Below are 26,687 nucleotides of genomic sequence, written 5' to 3'. Positions count from 1 at the left end.
TTAGTCACATCCTTCTTAGTGTGTAAGCACCAAACTGGGGAAGCATACTCCAGAATAGGTCTCACTACAGCCCGGTATGCAGTTGCTTTGACTGATGTAGAACATGAAAACAGAGTATGGCGCAAGTAATTCAGAGACCGTGATGCTTTGGCTACTAGATGTTTCATGTGATCACCCCATTTGAGTTGAGAGTTAATGAATATACCCAGGTATCTCACTACTGACTTCAGTGAAATCTGCTGACCATCCAGAAAATAAGCACACAAGGGAGGAACACGTTTCACCTTATCAAACCAGAGACAATGCAAGGCCGGAGGAGACGGTCCGGTTGGTCAGGCCTGAGCCGGACCAATAATCTGGAGTTGAACCAACTAGCTGACCAGCTCGAACTACATTACTCTCATGCAATCTTTGGACGGTCACATCTACATGTAGCTACGTACATTTACAGATGTTATTGAAAATGCATGACACGAGTAGTTACCCAGTTTCTCAGCTAACTAAAGCACAGAACTACACGTATAGTACCTCCAATTACCTTACAGTACAGCATAGCATTCGTATCGTTTTGTACAGAAATGATTGTGGGTTCTACGTACAATATCACGTGTGCTTACAGTTGGCATTTATCACGTGTAAGGCAGGTGCTTTCTTTCTAAACCAGCACACCTCGCAGCACACTTATATCACAATTCAATGATCATAAAATAATCATTAGCATTCCTAGGCTTGTCTCTCTGGGCTTCTTTTACTGGGCGAAGGGCTGACAGTGACAAACCAGATGACTCATTCCGCGGCAAGAAGCTGTACACCCATACTTTACATGGTGGCCATCTGGATGAGATGTTGAGTAGAAATCACTCCTCTTCAACTACCCACTCGTCCTGTTCGAGATACTGAGCAAACTCTCAGTCTCACCCACATCGCGCCATTTTCGAATACTGATTGATCTCGAGACTGTCCACCAGTATATTTACGTGATGATCCGTTCATTTCATACAAACCAGTATAGTAGTATACTGTATTGTTGTAGCTGTGTAGCTTTTTATTGTAGCTGTGTGAATTCACTGTATAGCAATTATATCCTAGCTAAAGGGGGCCATGCTGCAAAATTTGGGGGGAAAGTTGCAAGTTGCTAGCTAGTTCAATGGCGGATCCAGGATGGGGCATTTGGGGCAAATGCCCCCCCCTCGTGGAAGACCCAGCCATACTTGTGATTATGATTATTATTATTACTGAGCAGTCAGCCCTGCTGGTGTGCTCAGATTTGCCCGAATACATGTAACACAATTACAATAATGACTGTAGTCCAGTTCTAAAAATGTCAGCATCTGCAACTTCAACAAGATCTACTGGTAAGGAGTTCCAATCATTAATTGTTCTTGAAAAATAACTATTTTGGTGTGCTTGTGATTAAAATACTAAACTTTGTCAGGCCAAGATAAGTTTAGCTATATAACTCATGAAAATATGTACATTTTACTAGCACTTATTACAATTTCACCTGAAACTGAAGTAGCTAAAGCAATGCCAAACTAACTATTAGATTGTTACCCTGCAACTTCGTGCGTACTAAACGCCTCTAAAATTAATTATCGCTTGCTGTTTAAGACGTTTGGAGCCTTTTAACAGCTTTTAAGATTTCACAACCATCTTCAAAGGCCAAAGTGACAAAAATCATCAGTGAGACACTACTAAGAGGTGATTATTTGCTGCTTCAAAAACGCAGCAACTAACAAGAGAATCTGGATCTCCCCAACCACCTACAACTTAGCCTGTTTGTGCCCCTCCCCTTGTTGGCTCCTGGATCCGCCCCTGTAGTTTTACTTTAAAGTTTAGCACATGATCAGTTTTAAATTTTAAGGCATTTTCAAGCCTTTAAATTGCAAAAATTCTGCAGCTCCTGGGGGTTGCACCCCCAGACCCCCCTTGAACTTCTAATTGCTAGCTGGCTATTAATGCTCTTCAGCACTTGTGCTGTAAAGCATTAATAAATAAACTAGTGTCCATTTGGGCCTACTTGGGGTACTTTGAGATAATGAGTTACTCTCTAGAATTCCTATGGATATAGTTACATGAAAATAACAAGGAGAAAACATCCTGACCACCTGGTAGACTCCTGTAAGTGTTTGAGTGTAAATCGGATGGCTGCAGGTTCGAGGCTACCTAGGTCCAGTGATGGATTTTTTCTCCTTTCTCCAACTTTTCAAACACACCTTAAGTAACTAAAGTCTTTGAGCAGGCTGTAGGACCAGGTGTCCTACAGACCTGTAAAGCATTAATAAATAAACTAAATGAACCATATACAGCAAGTTTCATGCTGTGTCCCCTGTATGTCAGGTCTACAATTATACATAGTATAGAAAGTCTGAAGAACAACAGATAGGCTTGAACATATTTATATAGCTAGCTAGCAGTAAAATATCACTAAAATTGCATATCTGAGTGTCTAATTTTCAAAAATTTCCTGTGGGGGCATGCCCCCAGACCCCCCTAGAATGCTCGTGCTTTGCACTTCGCAAGACACACTGTGCAAACAGCTCTTCTCTCATTGGCATGTATATAGTAGCAATTTCAACATTATAGTCAATGGCCTGACCAACTCAATTTTCCCTCCTCCAGCCCTGCAATGTAGTGCCTAAGTTCATTTTTGACCCCCCTTTCCATAAGTCTGGATCCGCCCCTGGCAGTAAATACACCAGAATATAACATTAGGTAAGTGTGAAGCCATGTAAGGTTGGTATTACAAACCAGTCTCCACTTTTGAAAAGATTATGCTCAACCTTGAACCTTACAATGCAATTCCGCGCAAGACAACAAACTACTCACCTTCAAACTATACTTGCAATGATGCAGAGGGATGCCTTGAAGCCCAGGGTGATTGTAATGCTGAATTCTGAACACTGTTAGATGGCGATTTACCTTTGAAAGGGCCATATTTTCGTCGTAATCCAACGTCCAATCAAAAAACACGGAAAAATCGAAATCAGCATAAATACGGTTTGCCTAGGAACACTTTCTTCGTCCTCATCTGCCATAGATTCACGCGGAAACACTCGGAAACTTTGGCTATCAGCTTCAGTGATTGTAATTTTGGTCCGAACTATTTGTAATTTCTCTTTGTAGTATTGATGTCATTGTGTTATATAATAATAATAATTATCCTTAGTGCTCACCCTCGTTACAATGTGACAAATAAAGCTGAACAGTGTCCAAACAAATCTATTTTATTAATAATATTGGTCTTACATTTTGTTATCTGATTGTCATGTTTCCAAAGTATTTGTTAATTGTGACTTGTGATGCCATTACTTGCCATGTTATATAATATTACTGATTTTTCTAGTTAATTATCCTTGAAAATGCATTGGGTACCTGTGTATACTTAGTATTACACAATACACGCAGTTTTATTTGTGAATCAATTGCTTTATCCATGTAATATTCTGAGTGGTCAGTCTACAAAGAAGTGGTCACTCTTGAGAGGTTTTACCTAGCTCATATTATGCTGTTCTCCATAAAATAGTTATGTGGTAAACATTTCATGTCATTATTAGTTTCCTATCTAGATTTATGACACTTTGAATATTGTGTTGGTGCCATGCGATATATGTGAAAAGCATTGAAAATACTGCACACAAAAATCATTACACTGTCAACTTCTTTTGTTTATATCTTTTGATAGGAAGCACCAATTGGGATGGGGTTTGCACTAAAATGACGCTGAAAAATAGCACAATATTTGTCATACCAATGAATGCATGCAATGTTAATTATTTAATTTAGTTGGAAATCTCTACTATTAGAGTATCCCGATCCCACGATTCTAGACTTGCTTAGTTTTTGCTTTACAACTTTGTCGTTGTAACTCTATTGCTATTCAAACTATCAAAAGGCACTGCTACAATGATCAGCCTATCTACACACCAATTTTCAAGTTATTTCTATACTTGGTTTACACTGTAGCCATGACAGAAGTTTGATCTTTTTTTTATGTGAATAAACACTCATAACTCCTTGAATATTACTCAGATTCACAACAAACTTGGTATGTGAATCCACTCAAGTTACACGTTTGCATTTTATAGCAATTTTTGCAAAGTGTGTGAAAAGAAATCGAAGCCCCCGTAGGGCATAAGAACGAAGAAATTAAAACAAAATCTTGAACGCCCATATCTCACAAATGGCTGTTGCGAATTTAATCAAATTTGCTGTGTGACGTACCCTACTTGGGGGACAGCTATAATGCAAAAATGGTGTGCTTTGGAGAAGGGGCTATACACGCATGAAAAAGCTGTTTTCTTTCTTCCTGTAAATATACCCACGATGTGGTCACCGGCTTTCTTGGCCACACGAGTGTGTCTTGATATCTAAAAAGGTTGAGTTTAACTATCTTCAACCTTCTGTACACAAAAGTTATCTTACAGGATGCATGCATGTAAAACTTCCAAATGACACCCTTTTGAGTCACTAATTCCTGCATGTGATGTGGTGTAACAAAGCTATCACGCTTGACTATCTCTACTCAGTAAGTGTTACTAATTTTTGCGGGTCATAATAAAAACAGTTTCCTCAATTTTGTTTGGTTTCCACTCTACATCCTTGATGGTATCCCTCATCACCATGGTAATGTCAGTCAACTCCAAATGTTCCACAGTGAACTTGTTACCTACAACAAAACACATCATAATGTGTCATAACACATCACTGTGGTAAACAACCACTTACCATACAATGACTGTATTGTATCCAGTGTAACTGGCATTGGTCCTATAGTGAAATGTACAGTATAGTGAACTGCTTCAGGAAGTGATAAAGAATAGTTCTATGTGCTTCACAGTCAGCTGTGAGGACAAGCCTGGTTTAGCAAAATTGGTTTAGAAAAATTGTATGTTTACTTTTATTATTACTATTATTAGAACTTTACAGTGACCCACACTGAAGCTGCAGCTTTTGAACTACCTAACCTAATAAACAGAAATTGGAGACTTATATATGATACCTTATTCTACATATAACTATCAAGTATATTGAAACAATCACAAATATACAATACACATACAGTACTGCTCAAATGCAATGTCGTCTCCCGAGAGTGCAAGGGATTAAAAAACTTGCTAATTAAAGGGTGTGGCACCTGTTTCACAAGTATTCATCTCAAACAAAATAGGATAACTACTTGCGAGCAAAACAGGTGCCACACCCTCTAATTAGCAAGTTTTTAAATTTCTTGCACTCTCACGAGATGACGTTGTGTTTGAGTAGCTAGCTATAATACATTTTTGTTCTTTAAAATTTTGCTATTGTGGGAAGAAACATCAATGCAGCAATGAAAATTTCTCCCTGAAAAATAACTATCTGAATAGACACTACTATTGGTACATTGTATAGTATCACGTTGAGCTGAGACCTGAGAAAAAAAGCTAGTGGATTATTAATTTACTGAAATAACATTTTAGCCAACCAGATGATTAGTGACAACAGTAAAGGTGTCAAGAGCAGACATGTGCAAATAGGCTCCATTACAAGTTTGGGAAAATCAATGGCGGATCCAGGATGGGGCATTTGCCCCCCCCTCGTGGAAGACCCAGCCATACTTGTGATTAAAATACTAAACTTTGTCAGGCCAAGATAAGTTTAGCTATATAACTCATGAAAATATGTACATTTTACTAGCACTTATTACAATTTCACCTGAAACTGAAGTAAAGCAATGCCAAACTAACTATTAGATTGTTACCCTGCAACTTCGTGCGTACTAAACGCCTCTAAAATTAATTATCGCTTGCTGTTTAAGACATTTGGAGCCTTTTAACAGCTTTTAAGATTTCGCAACCATCTTCAAAGGCCAAAGTGACAAAAATCATCAGTGAGACACTACTAAGAGGTGATTATTTGCTGCTTCAAAAACGCAGCAACTAACAAGAGAATCTGGATCTCCCCAACCACCTACAACTTAGCCTGTTTGTGCCCCTCCCCTTGTTGGCTCCTGGATCCGCCCCTGAAAATGTTATAATATACTATGCACTTTAATGGCTTCTAAATATGGTGTCTCACATGTAAGGATTTTAGACTTTTAGCGGATGAAGCAGTACTAAAAATGAGCCAAATTTCAATAACTTCTGTAATTCCATCCTTGAGTTACATGTTTTTGAGGATTCAGCTCAACGTGAACATGCTATCGTTGTATAAATCAACTCACCACAGTAGTGATCATCAAAGATGTAACTACCCAACAGGATGGGACCATTAGGCTTCAGTAAAGAGTGGCAATGATCAACATATCTGTAACGTGTCAGTGGTAAGTACATGCTGAATATGTTGTAATCTCAGGTATGATCTGTGTAGTAGTAAATTGCTATGATTTCAATCGAAGTCATATGTAAACTGAGGGTAAACAGCTTCAAAACCCATCTTACCAAATATTATCACAGCACCAATGCATACTTTTATGTGTATTCTTGTTATGTGATGACATAAGTCTATATACTCTGGAGAGTCCAGGCTCCAGCACCATTTAATGTTTTAAGTAATATGTGCACTGTCATTTAATGCCCTCAATTTACAGTTTCATGCACAGAAATGTATTTTAAGCATTATTGTGTTACCCTATGTTGCAAGCCATCTTAATAAGACAAGTTGACATTATCCATAGTTACGTGTGAACACTCATGATACTAACACTACACTTGAGAAAGACGAGCCAAGAAAGAAAGTCAAGTGACTGCAGGAGTTGTTCATAGCAATGATACTACTATGACAGTGTGTCAATCTTCCTCATAAAAAGGTTCACAACTAATTGCACATACGAAGTATCACCATGCACATGGACGCTGATGATGTCATTTGATGACAAATCACTCTTTAGGTTTTGTGCATTAAATATTTTATTCCAATACACTAGACACATTAGTTGTAAGACAGTAACCACACACAACAGGTTAGAAGTTATACCCAACATTACACTTTGCTCCTAAACACTATATCAGTACTAGTAAGTGTTACCTTTGCTTGTCATCTTTGTTGATGGGATCAAAGGAGTTGAGATCCCACAAGCAATCAAATGTTCCATACATGTCCCTATAAGGAGATAAAAGATCTCTCATCAATTCTGCCCCACTGCTAGTCCTACTAATATTCCAGTCATACTTCCATACATCATGTAAATTAGTATGTATGCTAACATTAAAACCTTAAAAGTACATCCACACAAAGACAGCCAAGCTGTGAAAAATGGTGTGGCCTTAAAAATCCTGGGTGAAAAAAGTTGTGAAATCAAAAGTGGTGGCCAAGAAATGATTGCAATGATGTTAATGCTAATAAATTTAACAATACACACAGCCATATTAAATTTTTTAGCATTAACATCATTGCAGCCATTTCCTGACCACCACCTTTGATTTCACTTTTTTTTCACCAGGCTTTTAAAGGTCGCACCATTTTTTCACAGCTTGGCTGTTTTTGTGTGGATTTTACTTCTTTTTGTACTATATAAGGCCCCAAAACCAGCCAATGGTTGACTTTGAGGTTTGTTTTTACTCACATTTCTTCTTTTCTATGCAGACACTATAATGATTATTGAAGAAAGACTTACAAATGTATTTCATTGCATGATTTACTTCAATATTTGATAATATTATAGTAGTACTCTAATAGAGTGCACATATTTTTGAGGACTTCTAATAGAACATACATAGAATGCTCTAGTTCTATTGGTAGATCTATGAAATTACAAATGTTTAAGTATAGGCAGATTTAAACTAGAAATTTCATTTTTGAAGCAGAAATTAAGTGAGGTGATCAGCCAAGATAGGAGTGGTTCAGTGGTTAAAGGTCCACTGAAATGGAAATTTTACCTCCTATTTTATTGTATGGATGTGTTGTTTATAACGTGCAGTGCACAAAAACACCTTTTTAGTGATTTCATTGTAATGATATACCGAGATATTAACCCGCAAAGTTCGATCACGTCACGAATAATTGAATCTGTGACGTAAGATCGGGAACCGCAAGAGTTTTATTACTCGTGTCACAATGGTAGAAAGTGGCAGCTCGCGCAATTCATCGTTCAGCAGTAATGATTCAGACGAATCTTCCTCCACATATTCATCAGTAGAGGCGATTGAAGAGTTGCACTTGTCTCTACCGTCCGAAGTATTGCCATATCGCTTCGAGCCGATGTACAATTCTGATGAGGAGCCTGGGCCTTCTACTAGCGCGAGTTTTAGCCTACCCACTGAAACCGAAGATTCTGAAGTTAGCCGCGTGGGGAATACTGACTGGTAGGTTGAGAAGGAGTGGGAAGTTTTGTGTGTATAGATAGTACAAATATCTAGAAGATTACTTTAAAACCTTCCTTTTGTTCTGTAATATACGTGTAGGTGTACGTGTGGCCATTGTGAAGTAATGTCCACGGACAGAGAATCTATCTGTTGTAAAGAACTCGAGCAGACTCTTTCCATTTTGGAAGATTCTGGTCCTGCAACCCATCCTGTATGTGTTACACAGTACACTGATTTTGCTACAGTGTGCTTATGCCGGACAGTACTACTGGTCTCACTGCATAGTCATCGTTACCACCATGGCAGTAGTGATGTTCCTGATGATGAAAACAGGTTGCTGCTAATAAGTTTGCTACTGTATTTTATAGCAATCTTTCCCTTCAGGAGATTCCGATACCTTGCCTATAGGCAGATGACGTGGTGGGGGTGGCACTATTTGGGCAGGTACAGGTGTGTAGTGCTACCATCATGCATTGTGTCCAGGATCAGGCACGAGTTTCCTTCAGAAGAATATACTGGGCATCAACCACCACCCACACCTTAGATTAAGTATGTATCATATAATATAACATGTTATCTGTGTATCAACGATTAAATTATTATAAATAGTTATTTTTTATAACGTGAAAAGCGAGGTATCAAGTCTTTGTCGGGGTGTTCATATTGGCTGGCCAAATGTGGTGGTTCTTCTGGTAAAGGCGGCCTCTCGTCAGGATGTATGACAAAATATATTGTCTTCGCCATTAATTGTGCTGCATACCCTACAAAGGCAAATTTCAATCCATGATTTATACCTTCACATGGCTTACTATAGGTTGGTGGCACTGGCACAATTTTAGGCGTGCATTCTCCTTGTTTGACTTTTGGATAATAAAATTTTATCCTCTCTTTGCCAGACTTGGTTATGGCTTGTTCCCTTGCGAAGTTCTCGTTGAAGTGCATTACAGCAATCAACAATCTACATTAAATAGTAAATTTAAATATAGTGATACTTTATTTAAATGCTTCTACCTGCTGTATATTCCCACATAAGGAAAGGCCAGTAGCTTTGGTGTAAAATGATTTACCACACTATGGTAGCTTTCCAAGCTACTGGTCTGGTGATGGGGTGATAGCTTCCGAACATCTTCCATCAACCTGTTATTGCTGATGATGTCACTGACCTTCTCGCATGCCTTACTACCTAAGTGTGTATGTATATTATTAATCAAATATTTGAAACATTGCATGTATATACCTGGTATTAGCCATTTTCTATGCCTGTCTTCCAGGTCAGTGTGGTTGCCATAGCAACTGCTGTGGTCATTACAGAGATGGTCAATTAAAGATTTCCATCTCTTCACCATTTCATCACCATCACCATTTGGAGAAGATGCTGCACACTAATACATGTGGTTGGTGATGCTCTTGGTCCACTCCCCAACCACAGCGCAATCCTTGTATTTGGCAGCTTTCTGCAATTTTTTCTTCAGCCCTGAATAGTCACAAGATAAGTCATATGCAAGCAAACTGAAAGTGTTCATTTACCTTTAGCAACATGCCAGACATCATATCTGTGTTCTATATCAGGGTAACTCTGCCTCATAAATTTGTGTATTTGCTTATGCCTGTCAGTTATCAGCATACTAACATCCAGTGAATTATCACTTAGAAATTTGAGTGCCTGACATAGCCCTTCTTTTTCCATATGATTACTGGATTTGACAAGGTTGCTCTATAGTAGGCAAGAACACAAAAGATATTGTGTTTGGAAAGAATTGTGTATTAATTATGTATTATGACTTACTTGAACTAACTCTATATGTATAACTTTATTGATAGACAAGTCAATGATCCCATATGACCCAAACTTAGCAGAGTGACCAGGGCTATCAGCACGACCATCACCACCAATTGTGAGGGGAGAACCAGTAGCTCTGCATTTATTCAATAATTCAGATTGCTTTGCATTCCAAATTGATATCACTGCTGGCTGTAAATATTTCTTTTGATGAATATAGTATGTTCGATCAGTGATGCAGGCAACATTCATGTGGGACAGTGCTCTAAGAAATTTTCCAGCAGTTCCTCCACTGTATAGAATAGCTGCAGACAGCATGATGTTTCCAGCAGGTGTGTCCTTAATGTGAGGTTGGCTTGACCATGATCTCTGATACCCACAGTGAGAACATGCCTGCTTTACTGTGACAAATGTTCCCTGTGGCTTTGTTGTTATTCCAGGGCATAAGCTATGGCATGATGGACAATGAGTGAACAGCTCTAACAGAGATGATCTAAACACTATGTATTTTAGTTCATCCAGTGTTGAACCTGACTGAATTGAAGAACATGGCTGCTGAATGTCATCACTGTGTAAATTAATAGGTGCTGATGAAATGTTTATAAGTGTACACAAAATATTACTTACTCTGTTGAGGTTTCATCCTGAGAAATGTAGAAAGAACTCTCAAGATCAGTTTCGTCTGGCTCAGTTTCCTCAGGCTCACTAGAAAGCAACGGTTCAGTAGTGCGGGAATCAGTGGTGCGGGAAAACTTTTTCAGTGGAGGTACTGCTAGAAGATTACACTGTATTCCGACTGACTCTATTACCAGAGAACCTATTTTCAATTTAGTCACATAACTAATACCAGGACTGACCTTTATTCTGTGTATGTGTCTGTATTTCCATTTGTGCAGGTGGCTGTTCAGTAGTAGCAGACTCTAACTCAACTTCTAGCTGATCAGACTCAGTATCCCACTGTGAAAAAGTTGCAGACTCCAACTGTTCAGATGTAGCAGACTCCAGCTGTTCGGTATTGGCATATTCTAACAGCGGTGTACTCTGCAGATCTTCTGTTAAACTAGTTTGTAGGACCTCATCAGCTATCTGTATAAAAGTTTACTGTTTGATTTTTCAATAACTATAAATTTTGTTGATTTTCAATATGTTGTATTAATTTTACTGCTACTTACTGATTTTCGTCTTCTTCGTTCGGAAGCTGGTCTCTTGGGTGGTGCTGATGGTTGGCTGCTGCCACCATGAATAGATCTGGGGAATATGGTCGGGATGGCACCTCGCTTCAAGCGCTTCTTAGCAGGGATACCTATGGCATCTCGATAGCATGGGCCGTCAGTTTCAAAGCACTCGGGTGTAAAATGCTTTGCACAAAGCAAAGAATGGGGCGTTGGCCCTCCCCAGTTCCTTCGCTGCTGTTGTACAGCCCGTGTCCATTTTGCTCTTAGCGTACCATCACTAGGAAACTTGTGTAAACTGTATCCCCGTCCACATTCAGTGAGGCAATCGGCTGCTACACAGCGTCTTGGCATGATTAAAGTGTTATTAGAAGCTATACGGATCGACTATACTGCAAACATCGTTTTAGTTATGATTTTTATAGCAGTGATGCGTATTGAGCTTTCCCGGTATGATGCTTTATGACGCATCTTGCGTCATCAACCACAAAGACCTAAAATCTGTCATATCTATTGATCTAAGTGGAAATAGACTGAATCACATGCATCAACTTGTATTACTATTAGTGAGGATTAGCTATAGCACAAGTTGATTTTATCATTTCAGTGGACCTTTAAGGATGTAGGTGTTAGGTATGGAGGTCCTTGGTTCGAACTCTGGAAATTTTTTCTCTCAACATTTTTGGTACACCTTTTTTTACCCGTGGTGACTGACTGCTCAATTAGAGTATCTCGATCCTGCGATTTTACACTTGCTTGGTTTTTGCTTTTTAACTTTGTCGCTGTAACTCTATTGCTATTCAAACTATCAAAAGGCACTGCTATGATGATCAGCCTATCTACACACCAATTTTCAAGTTATTCCTATACTCAGTTTACCCTGTAGCCGTGACAGAAGTTTGACCTTTTTTTTACGTGTATAAACGTTCATAACTCCTTGGATATTTCTCAGATTCACAGCAAATGAAGCCACCATTACACGCTCTTCATTTGTGCCACAGATCGAGGCAATCGAATTACATGTTTGTGCTTTGTAGCAATTTTTGCAAAGTGTGCAAAAAGAAATCAAAGCCCCCATACGGCATAATAAGAAAAAAACAACAAAGAAATTAAAACAAAATTTTAAATGCCCATATCTTGAAAATGGCCGTTGCGAATTTAATCAAATTCGCTGTGTGGCCTACCCTACAGCTATAATGCAAAAATGGTGTGCTTTGGAGAAGTGGCCAAGCATGGAGCTATGCACGCGTGAAAAGTTTGTTTTCTTTCTCCCTGTCAATATACTCACAGTATGGTGGGCCGGCTTTCTTGGCTGCATGACACACTACTGTGTGTCTTGATTTTGCACAATGATTTTATACCATATAACAACAAACACTGGTAAAACCAGTACTTGGCAATGTGCTACAAAATTGCAGTGGGGGAAATTTTAAATGTTCTCACTGAAAAATTGGTGGTGCACCATTGCACGTGAGGTTATTGTACGTGGTGTAGGCTGACAGAAAGGATTAAGCATGCATACTGCTGTACAATCCTTTTTTTTTTGCTGAAATGATAATCAGTCACTGGCTGGGTTGCTTTCATGATTGAAACAGGGTCAGGTCATCCAGGTCTGACCCACTTTATACCAGTTTCTTTTCGTGAGTGATGCTCACTTATCAGAATCATGTGTTTCTGTCTGTAGGCATATTTAGAGCCTCATCCATTTATCAATGGCTGTGCATGAATCCATGTCTGTTGCTGTCTGTAAGCTTACACTTGGAGACACGCTCACTAATTGAGTACAAGTTGTAGTCTAGTGTAACGGCAGGCAGCTCCACACCCACTTGCATGCATGAAACAATGCTAGTTTACCAGTAGGTGTGTTTAATCCACAAAGCCACACTTGGTTTGTCGAAATCTACCTCAAGTCCACAACAATAATTATGAGGTACGTATGAAAATAATACTGATGAATATTCAATTTGACGAATCGCCAATTTGCCAATCACCATATTTTGTTGTTATACAGTCAAGTGTAGTAAGAACTTAACAAACATGTGACCGGATTTGAGATACCCAGCTTCTATACTCCCCCCACCCTCCACCCCTAATACTACTACTACCTACTATTGCCTGCACAAAAAGCTACCTAAAACAGGTCATATTTTGGGCACCAAAAACTATACACCAACACGGTGATAGCTAATAAATAAATGAAAAATTGGTGCACATTTAGGAGGCATTATACAAAGATTATGTAAAATCACAATTATCTACTTAAAGAATGTAATTTTTGTGCCAAAGTCGGGTTTTGTCAAATTCAGTCATATATAAATTCATGTTAGAAAATTTAATGCAATATTTCCTTCGATATCCAATTGAATAGAAACCTGTGGTGAATAGTTAGTAACCTGTAGTCTAGCCTGCTACATTTATCAAACAAAAGTCAGCAAAACCAAAAACAAAATGTCTTTACTTTACCTTGCTTCCAGAACAAGACAGGTATCATTAGGCATTAACCTAACTGTTGATACACTGATGTCATGGCGTGGTGCTGCACAGTAAACTCTATGGGTACATCACAATGATATCACCCACAGTTTGCCGATTTATCTCACTCAGGGAAATTTTCTAAAGCACTGAGAATGTTCTGACAAGATTTCTTTGCCATTTAGAGTTCCTCAGATGATGTGGCTTGGCTACCACCTTGGCTCAATTATTATGCTTGTGGATACCCCAGCCCACATTGTCCTCAGGTCTCTAAATGGCATAGAAACCTTGTTGACCTTGTTGACCTTGTTGACATGTTCTAACTATCACACAGTCCATAGATCATAGTGACATGCTATATACATAAATTTGTTAATCTGGAACTACTTAAAAAGCAACAACAAAAAATACATGTCATGATCTAGCAGACAGGTGATCCACTTACTTGTTGAATACAAAAAAGTCTCCCACAACATATTTCAAGTTTCCGTTAAATCCCTATAGAACGGACAAGTTATGTTATATCCCTGCACGCATACACACACACACACACACACACACACACACACACACACACACACACACACACACACACACACACACACACACACCCCTCAGCAAGTAACCCTAGCCCTAAGACATGCAGTGTTAGGATTCTTCAGTGGATACACAACCCTGAAGGAATGGTGTAATAATCATAGAGGCAGAGCTGATATGATTGTTTACATAATTCCTGAGGGGTGTTTCTTCACTAGCAATACATGCCTTTTAGTTATTTAAACACTAGTCTGTGTGAATAGAATTTGCTAGAACCCACATAGTATACAATTTGTTTGTCAACAATTGTGGAGTAAGGTACAGGTCTCTTACTAGAATGAAAACCCTACATATGTTGAGAATATTGAAGAAGTGCCATTGTCTAACTATATGTATACCAGAGTTATGCTGTATAGTAGTTGCTAATACTACAAACTACCCTAATAATGCAACCATCAAAAAAATCATCTAACACAACAATCAGTAGTTGGGTGATGTAAGAGGGTAGTAGTTCTCAAACAGTTGCTCCTCCAAAAGAACTGTGTAATCAGTCTGACGAATGGCAAGGCAAATTTGACTGCTCAAGGTAGTGTGACTATCTCAGAATTGATGGAAAATGATACAGGTACAGAATAATCGGAGCACAAGCAAATGCTTAAGTAAAACCAAAATAGAAATAGTCCCTTTGCTGCAGCTTTATAAAGATGCTCTAAATAAGATGGCAGCTTCTTCAGGTAGATGGCAGGTTGATGGCAAGATACTACAACAGAGTGGCCAAATTACAACAGGGAAAATATCCACAGGTTTATGGTATCCTGTGGACACTTGCCTCTAAATTCATTTTCCACTATCCTGAAGTTTACTAAGGCAGCTGTCCTGATGGTTTTAATGGTAGCTATGCCACTGTAATGTTGAAATATTAGGTGGCGAATTAAACTTTAAAAAATGAAGAAAAGTAGAGCTTTCTGAGCTCAATCTCACCACTTTTTGTAATACATCAGAGCCATAACCACCGCTGCCAGCTGCCAGAACCCTGAATTTTAGATATAGTTCAATATAATAATCTAACCCTAACTAGATTTACTAGCTAAAGCCAAACCCAAACCCTAACTTAACTCTGGACTACTAAGAATTGGCTCCTTGGGTAGTAAAGGACATTAACGCGTCTTCTACTACCTAAGGAACCCATCGTTATAATATACACGCATGGACATGAAAGGTTTTGAAATTAGTGCAAACCTTTCAGAGACAAATATAACAGTTGGTCACCGGACATTTGCCATCCAAATAACTTCTGTGTCTGACCATAGCTCAGTATTCTCACACATAATATCCTAGCTATCAAAAGAAAAGGGATGGAGCCTAAGGAATACAGTTTGTTTGGTTTATGGCTTGTACTGCTAATCATAACTACCACTGGTTGCTAGGAGACATTACATTCTTACAACAGAAGGGGGTGGCCATGAATGTACTGGGCCTACTCCCATTCAATTAGCAATGTTACAGTAGCTAGCAATATGAGCAATGAATGATGTCAACAGTAGATACCAGAATTAATAACCATGTGCAATCTAACTTGTCCCATTCTGTGCTACCACGACTGATCAAGCCCGCACATGACAGGACATTATGACCAGTCTATCGCAAAAGGTTATATTTGTCTCTGCTTTTTAGAGCATACTGAAATGATTCTACCCTTTAGAGTATCTTGATCTTTTTACAACTGAAATGTGGTCTGGCCAGCACTAGCTACATTACACATGTATCAGACATAATACAGTCATACCTCATACACAGTCAGTCCATTATCAGCAGTGGTCACTTTGTATTCCAGTTTGTATTTGGTGAAGAAGAGTTTGGCCGCAGCTTCAGCTAGCTCCACACCAACCACCTTGTAGCCTTGTTCACATAACCTATTAGTTGTGACAGTATGAGCTATGAGTTAGACATTAAACATGTTTATTGTACGAGGTCTACGTATCATAAAAATTGAAAAATAACGCGATCTCAAATTAGGCTTTTAAAAACATCACATAGCAAAGATTTTACCATAGTTCAGTGCTTGTAGTAATCCCCAGTAACATTTTACACTGCAAGTTGATAAAACTACCTACATCATTAATGTTCAAATTATAGCGGTTCCTGTATTAGTTTATTCTCATATACCAAGTGACTGCTCTATTAGAGTATTTGAGTAAGTGTATGTACGTTCTGTTAGAGCATTTTGTATTTGTATATTCTGGCTTTTGTCTATCTTTTGTTTTCTACAAGTAAACAAAAGAACTAGCTTTTAAGTGACATTTGAATTAAAAAGGGTTTTGCATTATTTATAACTTCATTTTGGTTGTTGAAGGTCGTATGTATATGACTGCTCTATCAAAATGCACTTGTTACAAGCATGTATAGTTTAGTTGGTTTTAAACTGTTCAAGGTTAGTACCTTGATAGTTTACAGTCACATACAAGAAAATTCACTAATTTGTATGAGTGGTTTATCCAGTGAGTGTAACAACAAATCACGTGCCGACTGCTCTATTAGAGTATATTGAATGCATGACTTACGTAAGTTTGCCTGAAAATTGTTTGTAGTACTCTAAGTGTATATTTTTTTCTGAGCACTTCTAATAGAATGTTCTAGAACAATCTCCATTGATAGATCTATGAAACTGTAAAGTTCTGGTGCAGTAAACTTAAACTAGAACTTTCATTTATAAAGTATATAGAAATAAAGTGAGGTGAGCAACCAAAAGCTGTGGTGGAGTGATTGGCTGTATAGGTGTGGAGGCCCCTGGTTGAGATCCTGGGTAATTTGTCCAACTTTTTCACTCTTTTTAAAAACTTTTGGATGACTGTTCTATTAGAGTTTTTCATCATAAGCTTTTCACATGTTTGGTTTTTGCTTTATGTCTCCTCTCAATGCTTTCGAATTACCACTATGATGGTCAACCTCTCTGCATACCCAATTTTTTAAAATCTTGCTTGTCAGTAGTTTACCCTGAAGGCATGACAAAAAATCGTGCTTGTAATTGTTCATAACTTTGTACCACTTCTACCAATCATTATAAGATATATGTGTTATAATAATTATGTTGTTTACACCCTCCTAGTTTGACAAGTAATACTTGCACAATGTATGACAACTTTTATCAGTGGTGCAAGGAGAAAAAATAATGGAAGATGAAGACAAATAAGATGAGCTTTGAAGTTGCGTATCTCAAAGATTGCTGGACCAATTTGGCTCAAATTTGGTATGGGAAGATGTCCCATGTTTCACAGAAAAATGGGCTATTTTCATTTAGCCATTACTGAGGTAGGAATGCATGAAATTGTGTTTTATTGGTTCTAAAATACTCATTGCACTGGCCTTCCTTAGCCACATGACACGCTATTGTGTGAAGCGTGTGTTCTATTAGAGTAATTGGTAATAGAAAACCAACTATACTGTGTGGATCCTCAATTTACCTGAGAACACCAGATATTTATTCAGGTAAAGTTATATGCAGAAGTCCATTCAATTACTCTAATAGAGCATACACACAGAATGCACTACAGTTGACTAAATACTCTAATAGAACATACATTTCAACTAATAAATAGAATGCACACAAGCCATAGGCATAGGAAGCAGGGGAGTGGGGGGATCCATTCTCCCCCACTCCCCCAATAATTAGGATAGCTATTTCAAGTCATCTCTTAAGTGCTCAACTGTCTACTTACTACCAATGGTTCAGATTACTCTATAATTTACTACATTGACATACGTACAATATATTTAAACACCTCGATCATCCATCTAGACTACTTGCAAAGGACCGCAGATGCTGTACACAAATGATACAAACAGAGAATGGAAATGGTCTCCATGCAGAACAGCACTCAATGTTAGTACCTTCTTAGCTTTTTTGATTGTGAAAGGTGACTGTCTTATTAGAGTATTTGATGCTTGCATAGGCGTAGCAAGCACCTCGTGGTTGGGGGGGCCAGACAATGATAAGAATAAAATAAAAGCTGATTAGCGGAGCATGCTAAACTAAGGAGGTCTGAGAGCCCAAGAAATTTTTCGAAAACTAACCATCTGAGATTGAATTTCAGAGTACTTTCAGTAGTAATAACAAGCTTGAGCAGTGCATTCTTACTTGTGTAATTGTTGTCAGTCACAAACAGCACTGCTTATACGAAAATTAATTTTAGAGGTGCTTGTCACAATTGTTGATCTGAAGTGTCACTGTGCAAGCTGATAGTTTCATAAATTCTTTATGGATTGCTGTTCAGTAAAAGCCATCTTGGTTGGTGTTCCATTGCTCTTGTACAATGACCTCTTGATTACACTACATACTCTCAATACAGATAGTATTCATTGACTTACCACTTGATGTCTACAGAGGTGCCACACAATGGGACTAGTATGGTCGCCCGTTTGTTACCAGCAGTGAGCCTGTCCAGGTACTTGATCAGAAACCTATAAGGGTTATGTGTGTAATATGATGTTTCAAGATGTAATATGGTGTAACATGATGTAATATGGTGTAACATGATGTGACATGATGTAATATGGTGTAACATGATGTAATATGGTGTAACATGATGTAATATGATACTAGAGATTGGTCATTGTCCATCTCAACATTCTCATGATTTCAAACTGACACCACAGATTAACATAAAGGATGAATCGCTTTGTCATATATGTATACATTATGGAGCTCTTACAAAACAACTCATCACAACATGTTTCTATGTAATAAACAAGCTTTAATGGGTGACGTCATGCTTGGTTGCATGATTACACATTATAGCTTGACCTTCTCCGCACTAACAATAGATGGTAGTGATTGGTTGAGGTACAACACGGAGTTTCAACACGAGAAGCCCAAGCTGATAGAATTGTCCACACAAAAACAGCCAAGTTGTGAAAAAAGGTTCAATAGCCTAAGTGAAAACAGTTGTGAAATCACAGATGGCGACCAAGAACTGGCTGCAATAATGTTTATGGTAATAATGACTCAGCATTAATATCATTGCAGCCATTTCTTTGGCCACCACCTTTGATTTCACAACATTTCCCCCCAGTATAATTGAAAGTTGCACCTTTTTTCAAAGCTTGGCTGTTTTGTGGTTTTGTGTGGATTTCATTTTTCATTTCTTTTGTACCAGTACTCTATATGGCCATAATGCCAGCCATACAGTACCTTAACATTAATATTTTGTTAGTGTGGTGAGTGGGCGGAACCTATCAAAGGGGGCATGGTCTGCATTGGCCCAATATTCAGATTCGTTTGTAAGGTGATTATCTACCTCAGTGCCAAATTTGGTGCTTTTATCAAAGTTTGCTTGTACCCACATTTCCTCTTATCTACAAACACAAAGATGATTAGTTCATAATTGTATTGTATTGCATAATATTATTGTAATAACGGAACACTTTTTTGAGGAATTCTAATAGAATGCACATAAAAATAACGTACTAGAATTTCCATTGGTAGATCAATAAACCATACACTTTCACTATTAAGTAGTATTTTAGCTATTTATATTCAGTATAAAGGATTAAAAGAGATGAACGGCTGTGATAGTGGTGGCTCAGTGATTGAAGATTTGGGTGTTCAAGTATGGAGGTCCCTGGTTTGAACTCTAGTACCATATTGCCTCGTATAATAGCCCGGGCTTTTATTTCCTTCCCAGTATTTTTGACTCGGCTTGTAAACAAATAGGACCTTTAATTAAGGTCATGCATTTATTTTGGATTGGTCCACCCTACGCCCGGTGTTTAATTGACTTTGTAGTAGAATGGGATTGCTGTAATGGTAAGCATAGAAAACAGTGATACAGTATGTTGACTATATAAACAAGTGTGTAGTCAAGGCTTGGATAATAGTTGTACCATACATATCTGTATGTATGTGGACTAGCCCGGACTACTACTCATAGTACCTTCATCCCTCAGAAGGCTCTAAACTCAGGTATGAAGAAGCAGCAACAACGAGGGAAACGTTTAAAGCTATTAACAGTAATAGCCCAGGCCTCTACAGTTGAGACCATGCATTTACTTTCCAAAGGTGCTGGAAGCCCCCCGGCTTATAATCAAGACAGGTGTTTAATCAAATGCGACTTTTATACGAGGAAATACGGTAAGTTTTCTAGCATTTCTCATGCACCTTTTTACCCCGCAGTGACTGTTCTATTAGAATACCTTGATCCCACAATTCCCAGCTGTTTGTTTTTTGCTTTGTAACTCAACTCTGTGGTTATTGCTTCTTTCAAACCATCAAAAGGCACTGCTACAATGGCTAGTCTATGCATACACCATAAGTAGTTTACTCTGTAGCCATCAAGTTTGATCTTTTACACGAATTAATGTTCATAGCACTGTGAGCACTTCTCAGATTCAGTGTGTGAATTCACCTTTGTACATTCTTTATCTGTATCAAATTTTCAAGATAATCAAATCACAAGTTTGACAACTTTTTGTACAAAAAGAATAATCTAGGCCCCGTAGACAGACCCTTAAAGAAGAAAATAAAAACAAAACAAAGAAAACATCAAAACTGGCCGCCCATATTACAAATGGGTGAATTTGATCAAATTTGATGTGTGGCTTACCTGCACAGCTATAATGCAATAATGGTGTGCTTTGGAGAAGGGACCTTGGAGCTATGCAGGTGTGAAAACCACATTTACTTTCTTCCTATCAATATACACAGGTGTAACACGTCCACTTATTTGGCTGCATGACACACTACTGTGTGTCTTGATCAATATACAATACTGTCTTGAGTTATGGCTGGTCTTGTATAAACACTAGGACCTATAGCTACATTTTGCTACTGAAAAATTACAATCATTATCTGAATGGTAAGTGTACTACTCAGGGTAGCAGTAACTATCATGTATGGTGGTATTGTATAGTATGTAGTTGTATGCCATATAGCACGTACTGTAAGTTTGGTGGTATCGCAGCAAGTTCACCAAAGTACCCTCCTGCCAAACTTTCCTGCTAGCTATACAGTATGGTAGTATGTACAGTTTACATTTAATTCTCTTAACACATAGTCAACCATAAACACTACATTCACTGCTGGAAATTTCCAAGAAAAATAGTGCCTAGCTATTTTTATTATGAACTCTTGCTGGAAAAGTATCCATGAAATCCCAATGAAAAAAGTACCTCATTGGATGGCCCGCTATTTTCATTTTACTTTCATTTCATTTCAGTAGTGAAACTTCGCCAACAAAAACTCCATGAAAACCTGTTTTACAAAATTTTCATTGGCCAGTTTTCACTGGAATTTCATTGGTTTACCCTATGAACAAGGGGGTATATACTCCTGCTATGAAAATATAATGGAAATTGCAATTCCATTGGGCCACCCAATGAAAACTTGACTGTTTACAGAAGGTGGGTACTTTTTTCATTGGAATTTCATAGGTACTTTTCCAGTAGTGATATTTCTAATCTTCTTATTGCATGATATGACAATATAGAGGAATCTGGTAATGTACATGTATAAAAATTAGTAAAAAATTTCGACCACACTGGACACACAACAATGGCTGATTAATGGCTACCACTAGTGATTTAATTAGGAGTTTGGAGACATCCTTATTAACAATGTATATACATTGGCAAGAAAGTTTCTGGGTGAGTAAGTAATTTGCTCATATGCATAAGATGTTACGTTCCAATACATACGTCCAAGCATTAGCAAATTTGCATTATTGACAGTCTGGGTTAAGTGTCCAGTAGCCTGTAAATTAATGTGCTAGTTCAACTTCATGGAAATTTTCTGTATTTCAAAGTAGCACAGTGTGTAGTGTGTGTAAAGCACAATGTAATGGGGGACACAAAGGCAGTTGATCAGTGATCAAGGACAATTTGGAAACCACAATACCGTCAAGACAATCACAAAGCTCCAGTCAAGACTTTGATTGACTGTGGCTGCATGCCCACTTGCAATGTGTAATTTATTGAGAGGTCTATGGACTGACTGCTCTATTAGAGCAAATATGTATTAATTAAGTTAGGAGGTAGCTCCCACTACACACTCTAATAGCTATTCACTCATAGCTTACTGCGCAATGTACACATACAACTACAACTACACGTGGTATACACGTGCCTACCACTCACTGATCTACGATGCTGTGTTCCCAGTCATCTTCCCCTTGCTCCCAGTACTTTAGCCAATCATCGTGTGTGGCGGGCTCGCCATGACCATGTTCGTGATCGCCATGGTCGCCATGATCATGATGGTGATGATGGTGTTCGTGCGAGTCTTGCTGCTGATGAGCCATCGCTTCCGGTCTCTAGTTAGCACTGTATCACGTGAATTCTTGCTCCAATTATCGCCCAGCAGACCGCAACGCCCCTTTTTCTTTGCACGTGTTTGAATTGTCGTGTAGAGTTTCTAACCAGCTGCTGGTCGGACCAGTTCGTGAGGTAATTACATGTATAATAAGTGCGTATGTGTCTTGGAGCACGACATCTCATTTCCTGGGATGTGGAGTGCAAACCTTACGCTGTGCTGTAGTAAACCTGTTAACATTTAGCACTTCACTAAGCCATAGAACAAAATACTGGCATAATCACTAGTGGAGCATGTGTACTGGGAGCAGTTCAGTTTTTTAGCGTTGATCACGAGATGCTTTAGGTGGGCAAACCCATGGGATGTAGTTTGGCTTCGTGTGTGTTGTCTTCTGAAATATCATTCTTTGTCGTGTAAATGTATAGTGTTGATTGGGTTGGTATGAATTCTGCACATTTTGTGTCAATTTTCATGGTGTATTTGTTTGGTCTACAATCAACACCCTTGTTTCCTTGTATGGTATTGTTTTTGCACTAATTATATACTATTCTATTATTAGGGTTCACAGCTGAGATGTATCGCTGGCTACAAGCTACACGCAAGTTGAACAACACAGCAACACTCGCTCAAGTGAGGAGATACGTCTACCCACAGATCAGAGGACTCCAGCGTCCATTCAGTAATGGCTCTACTAGCCCACCTACTGTGGGGACAGCTTACTCTAACTTAACTGTTGGTGTGCCAAAGGAAATTCTAGCCAATGAGCGTCGAGTGGCACTGTCTCCTGCTGCAGTGAAGCTGTTGACTAAGGAAGGTTTTAATGTTGTCATTGAGAAAGGTGCTGGAGTTGAAGCTAAGTTTTCTGATGCTGAATTTGAAGCTTCTGGGGCAAAGATTGTTTCAAGAGAGGAGGCATTTAACTCTGACATTGTTCTAAAAGTGTGTGTGCCTAAAACAGAAGAAGTAAAACTGTTGAAGAAGGGAGCAAACTTGATCAGTTTCCTTTACCCAGCACAGAACAAAGAGCTTATTAATAAGTTAACTGAACAGAATGTTACAGCATTTGCTATGGACTGTGTCCCTCGAATCAGCCGTGCTCAAGTGTTTGATGCTCTTAGCTCAATGGCTAACATTGCTGGGTACAAGGCTGTGATCGAAGCTGCTAATAACTTTGGACGTTTCTTTACTGGACAGATCACAGCTGCTGGCAAAGTACCTCCTGCCAAAGTTCTAGTGATAGGTGGCGGTGTGGCAGGCCTTTCAGCTGTTGGTACTGCCAAGAACATGGGAGCTATTGTGAGAGCCTTTGACACTCGTGCAGCAGTTAAGGAACAAGTACAATCACTGGGTGCTGAGTTTCTAGAAGTCTCCTTTAAAGAGTCAGGTGAGGGTACTGGTGGGTATGCTAAAGAGATGTCTCCTGAGTTTATCAAGGCAGAAATGGAACTGTTTTCCAAACAATGCCAGGAGATAGATATCTTGATATCAACGGCTCTTATACCAGGTAAACCAGCCCCTAAACTGATTTCCAAGGACATGGTAGAGTCAATGAAGGATGGTTCAGTGGTAGTTGACCTTGCAGCAGAGGCTGGCGGCAACATTGCAACAACAAAGCCAGGAGAGCTGTACCGTTACAAAGGGGTCACTCATATTGGCTACACAGACCTCCCCAGTAGACTGCCCACACAATCTAGTACATTGTATGCCAACAACATCTCCAAACTACTGCTGTCCATGGGGCCTAAAGGAGCTTTCCATATTGATCTGGAGGACGAGGTGGTTAGAGGGTCGATTATCGTACAAGGTGGTAAAATGTTGTGGCCACCTCCTCCTCCTCCTGAAGCTGCAGCACCACCCCCGCCTCCAAAAGAGACTGCACCTGTTGCAGTAGAAACAACGAAAGCAGTCACCCCATTCAAGACTACCATGAACAAGGCTCTTGTAACTACTGTAGGCCTAGGAGGACTGTTGGGCCTAGGGATGATCACACCCACACCAGCCTTTGGTGCAATGGTGACCACATTTGGCCTGTCGGGAATAGTTGGTTATTATACTGTATGGGGGGTTACGCCTGCTCTCCATTCTCCTTTGATGTCTGTCACTAATGCTATTTCTGGTATCACAGCAGTCGGTGGTCTATTGTGTATGGGAGGAGGATACCTGCCATCTACCACCGCAGGAGGTTTAGCAGCCACTGCTGCGTTTATCTCATCCATCAACATCTTTGGAGGCTTCCTTGTCACTCAGCGAATGTTAGATATGTTCAAGAGACCCGATGATCCTCCTGAATACAACTACCTTTATGCTATTCCAGCAGCTTCTTTCCTTGGTGGCTACATGGGAGCTCACCTTTACGGATTTTCTGATATCCAGCAAATGGGATACCTTGCTGCTTCGCTGTGTTGTGTAGGGGCATTGACTGGACTTTCATCTCAGTCCACTGCTCGTATTGGTAATGCTCTTGGTATGATTGGAGTATCTACAGGTATCACTGCCACACTGGCTGGTCTGGGGGTCCCCCCTGCTGTGTTCATGCAGATGTTTGGTTGTGTTGGAGCTGGAGGTTTGATTGGATTAACAATCGCCCGGCGTGTTGCCATCACAGATCTGCCTCAACTTGTAGCTGCCTTCCACAGTTTTGTTGGCCTTGCTGCAGTGCTGACGTGTGTATCAACATACATGAGTGAGTATCCTCATCTTCTCACTGACCCTAGTGCTGGCGTCACAAAAGCTGCTCTGTTTCTTGGCACATACATTGGTGGAGTAACTTTCACTGGCTCCCTGATTGCTTATGGAAAATTACAGGGTGTGCTTGACTCTGAACCATTGCTGCTTCCTGGAAGAAATGCACTCAACCTTGGAATGTTAGGAACAAATGTTGGAGCTATGGGATACTTTATGATTGGCCCAGGATATATCCCCGAGTTGTCATGTCTAGGTACAACTACCCTTCTCTCGTCTGTAATGGGCGTCACACTGACTGCTGCTATTGGTGGAGCTGACATGCCAGTTGTTATCAGTGTATTGAACAGCTACAGTGGCTGGGCGTTGTGTGCTGAGGGCTTCATGTTGAACAACTCCTTGCTTACCATCGTTGGGACTCTGATTGGCTCTTCTGGTGCTATCCTGTCCTACATCATGTGCAAGGCCATGAACCGATCCCTGATCAATGTGATATTTGGTGGTTACGGCACTCTATCCACTGGTGGTGGCAAACCAATGGAGATTACTGGTACCCACACTGAGATCAATGTTGATGACGCCATAGAGATGATTCGTGAATCAAAGAACATTGTGATCACTCCAGGGTATGGATTATGTGTTGCTAAGGCTCAGTATCCAGTTGCCGAGCTTATTGACATCCTCCGCAAAGAAGGCAAGAACGTCCGATTTGGTATTCATCCAGTTGCTGGCCGGATGCCTGGACAACTCAACGTTCTGTTGGCTGAAGCTGGAGTCGCATATAACAACGTGCTTGAAATGGATGAGATTAATGATGACTTTCCTGAGACAGACCTCACACTAGTGATCGGTGCCAATGATACAGTGAATTCAGCTGCTGAAGAAGATCCCAACTCCATCATAGCTGGAATGCCAGTACTACGAGTGTGGGAAGGCAAGAACACCATCGTCATGAAGAGAACACTTGGGGTTGGTTATGCTGCCGTAGACAATCCCATCTTCTACAAACCCAACACCTCCATGTTATTGGGTGATGCCAAGAAGACCTGCGATGCCTTGCTCAGTGGCATCAAAGACGTTTATAACAAGTAAACTGTTGTAACTTTGGTGAAGAGTTTACGACTCTGCACTTTGATAATAGGAAATATTTATTTATTTTAGGATCTCATTATTAGACAACCCTATGTGTTATGTACAAAGGAACTCCTAGTTGATGTAAAATTATATGATTTTAATGTGTCTGTTTGAAGTTGACTAAATGGGGTTTGGTGTAAGGAAGGGAACAAATGTGTGACTGGTGTTATGAAGGAGTAGTTATGGTGTAGTTACACAAGGTAATGGCGCAAAGTGATGGTCTTGATTTGTATGCAAAAGGCAGAAAATTTTGCAACAAAATAATTGTAGTTTAAAACTTAGTCAGCAGTGAAATTTTAATACAAATACACAAAATTTTCTGGTCA

The 26,687-nt window shown here is 39.4% G+C and overlaps 3 protein-coding genes and 1 long non-coding RNA gene across 4 annotated transcripts; 2 read left to right on the top strand and 2 right to left on the bottom strand.

Moving 5' to 3' along the window:
• Positions 1-4,340: 4,340 nt before the first annotated feature.
• LOC136266369 (thiopurine S-methyltransferase-like) lies at positions 4,341-22,595 on the bottom strand. Its single transcript, XM_066061387.1, has 8 exons — positions 22,371-22,595; positions 18,609-18,701; positions 16,030-16,156; positions 14,152-14,204; positions 7,006-7,080; positions 6,203-6,285; positions 4,729-4,770; positions 4,341-4,669 (listed from the first exon to the last, which is right to left on the bottom strand). Exons 1-8 carry the CDS (start codon positions 22,532-22,534, stop codon positions 4,539-4,541), a joined length of 768 nt encoding a protein of 255 aa, XP_065917459.1. The 5' UTR covers positions 22,535-22,595; the 3' UTR covers positions 4,341-4,538.
• LOC136266372 (uncharacterized) lies at positions 8,023-11,237 on the top strand. Its single transcript, XR_010706079.1, has 4 exons — positions 8,023-8,282; positions 8,382-8,615; positions 8,667-8,831; positions 9,554-11,237. It is a non-coding gene; the product is annotated as an uncharacterized lncRNA (long non-coding RNA).
• On the bottom strand, positions 8,839-14,133 carry LOC136266364 (uncharacterized). Its single transcript, XM_066061382.1, has 9 exons — positions 11,235-14,133; positions 10,920-11,148; positions 10,690-10,864; positions 10,069-10,630; positions 9,810-9,996; positions 9,520-9,756; positions 9,294-9,465; positions 9,092-9,240; positions 8,839-9,043 (listed from the first exon to the last, which is right to left on the bottom strand). The coding sequence occupies exons 1-6, from the start codon at positions 11,586-11,588 to the stop codon at positions 9,665-9,667; spliced, it is 1,599 nt and encodes a 532-aa protein (XP_065917454.1). The 5' UTR covers positions 11,589-14,133; the 3' UTR covers positions 8,839-9,043; positions 9,092-9,240; positions 9,294-9,465; positions 9,520-9,664.
• LOC136266363 (NAD(P) transhydrogenase, mitochondrial-like) lies at positions 22,565-26,476 on the top strand. The gene is made up of 2 exons (XM_066061381.1): positions 22,565-22,679; positions 23,105-26,476. The coding sequence occupies exon 2, from the start codon at positions 23,119-23,121 to the stop codon at positions 26,317-26,319; it is 3,201 nt and encodes a 1,066-aa protein (XP_065917453.1). The 5' UTR covers positions 22,565-22,679; positions 23,105-23,118; the 3' UTR covers positions 26,320-26,476.
• Positions 26,477-26,687: the final 211 nt, after the last annotated feature.

The sequence above is a fragment of the Dysidea avara genome, chromosome 9, assembly GCF_963678975.1.
Source record: "Dysidea avara chromosome 9, odDysAvar1.4, whole genome shotgun sequence".
NCBI classification, from domain to species: Eukaryota; Metazoa; Porifera; class Demospongiae; order Dictyoceratida; family Dysideidae; genus Dysidea; species Dysidea avara.
The sequence above is the reverse complement of the archived record's forward strand: the minus strand, read 5'-3'. Positions and strand labels throughout refer to the sequence as shown.

Coding starts and splice junctions, on each gene's coding strand:
- LOC136266364 (XM_066061382.1), bottom strand. CDS start 11,588: ATGCCAAGACGCTGTGTAGCAGCCGATTGCCTCACTGAATGTGGACGG. Junction 11,149..11,234: donor AACGAAGAAGACGAAAATCA/GTAAGTAGCAGT, acceptor ACTTTTATACAG/ATAGCTGATGAGGTCCTACA. Junction 9,757..9,809: donor TGTCTGGCATGTTGCTAAAG/GTAAATGAACAC, acceptor GTGACTATTCAG/GGCTGAAGAAAAAATTGCAG.
- LOC136266369 (XM_066061387.1), bottom strand. CDS start 22,534: ATGGCTCATCAGCAGCAAGACTCGCACGAACACCATCATCACCATCAT. Junction 7,081..14,151: donor GACTTTTTTGTATTCAACAA/GTAAGTGGATCA, acceptor ATCTCCTTATAG/GGACATGTATGGAACATTTG. Junction 4,771..6,202: donor CTTTGATGATCACTACTGTG/GTGAGTTGATTT, acceptor ATTTCACTATAG/GACCAATGCCAGTTACACTG.
- LOC136266363 (XM_066061381.1), top strand. CDS start 23,119: ATGTATCGCTGGCTACAAGCTACACGCAAGTTGAACAACACAGCAACA.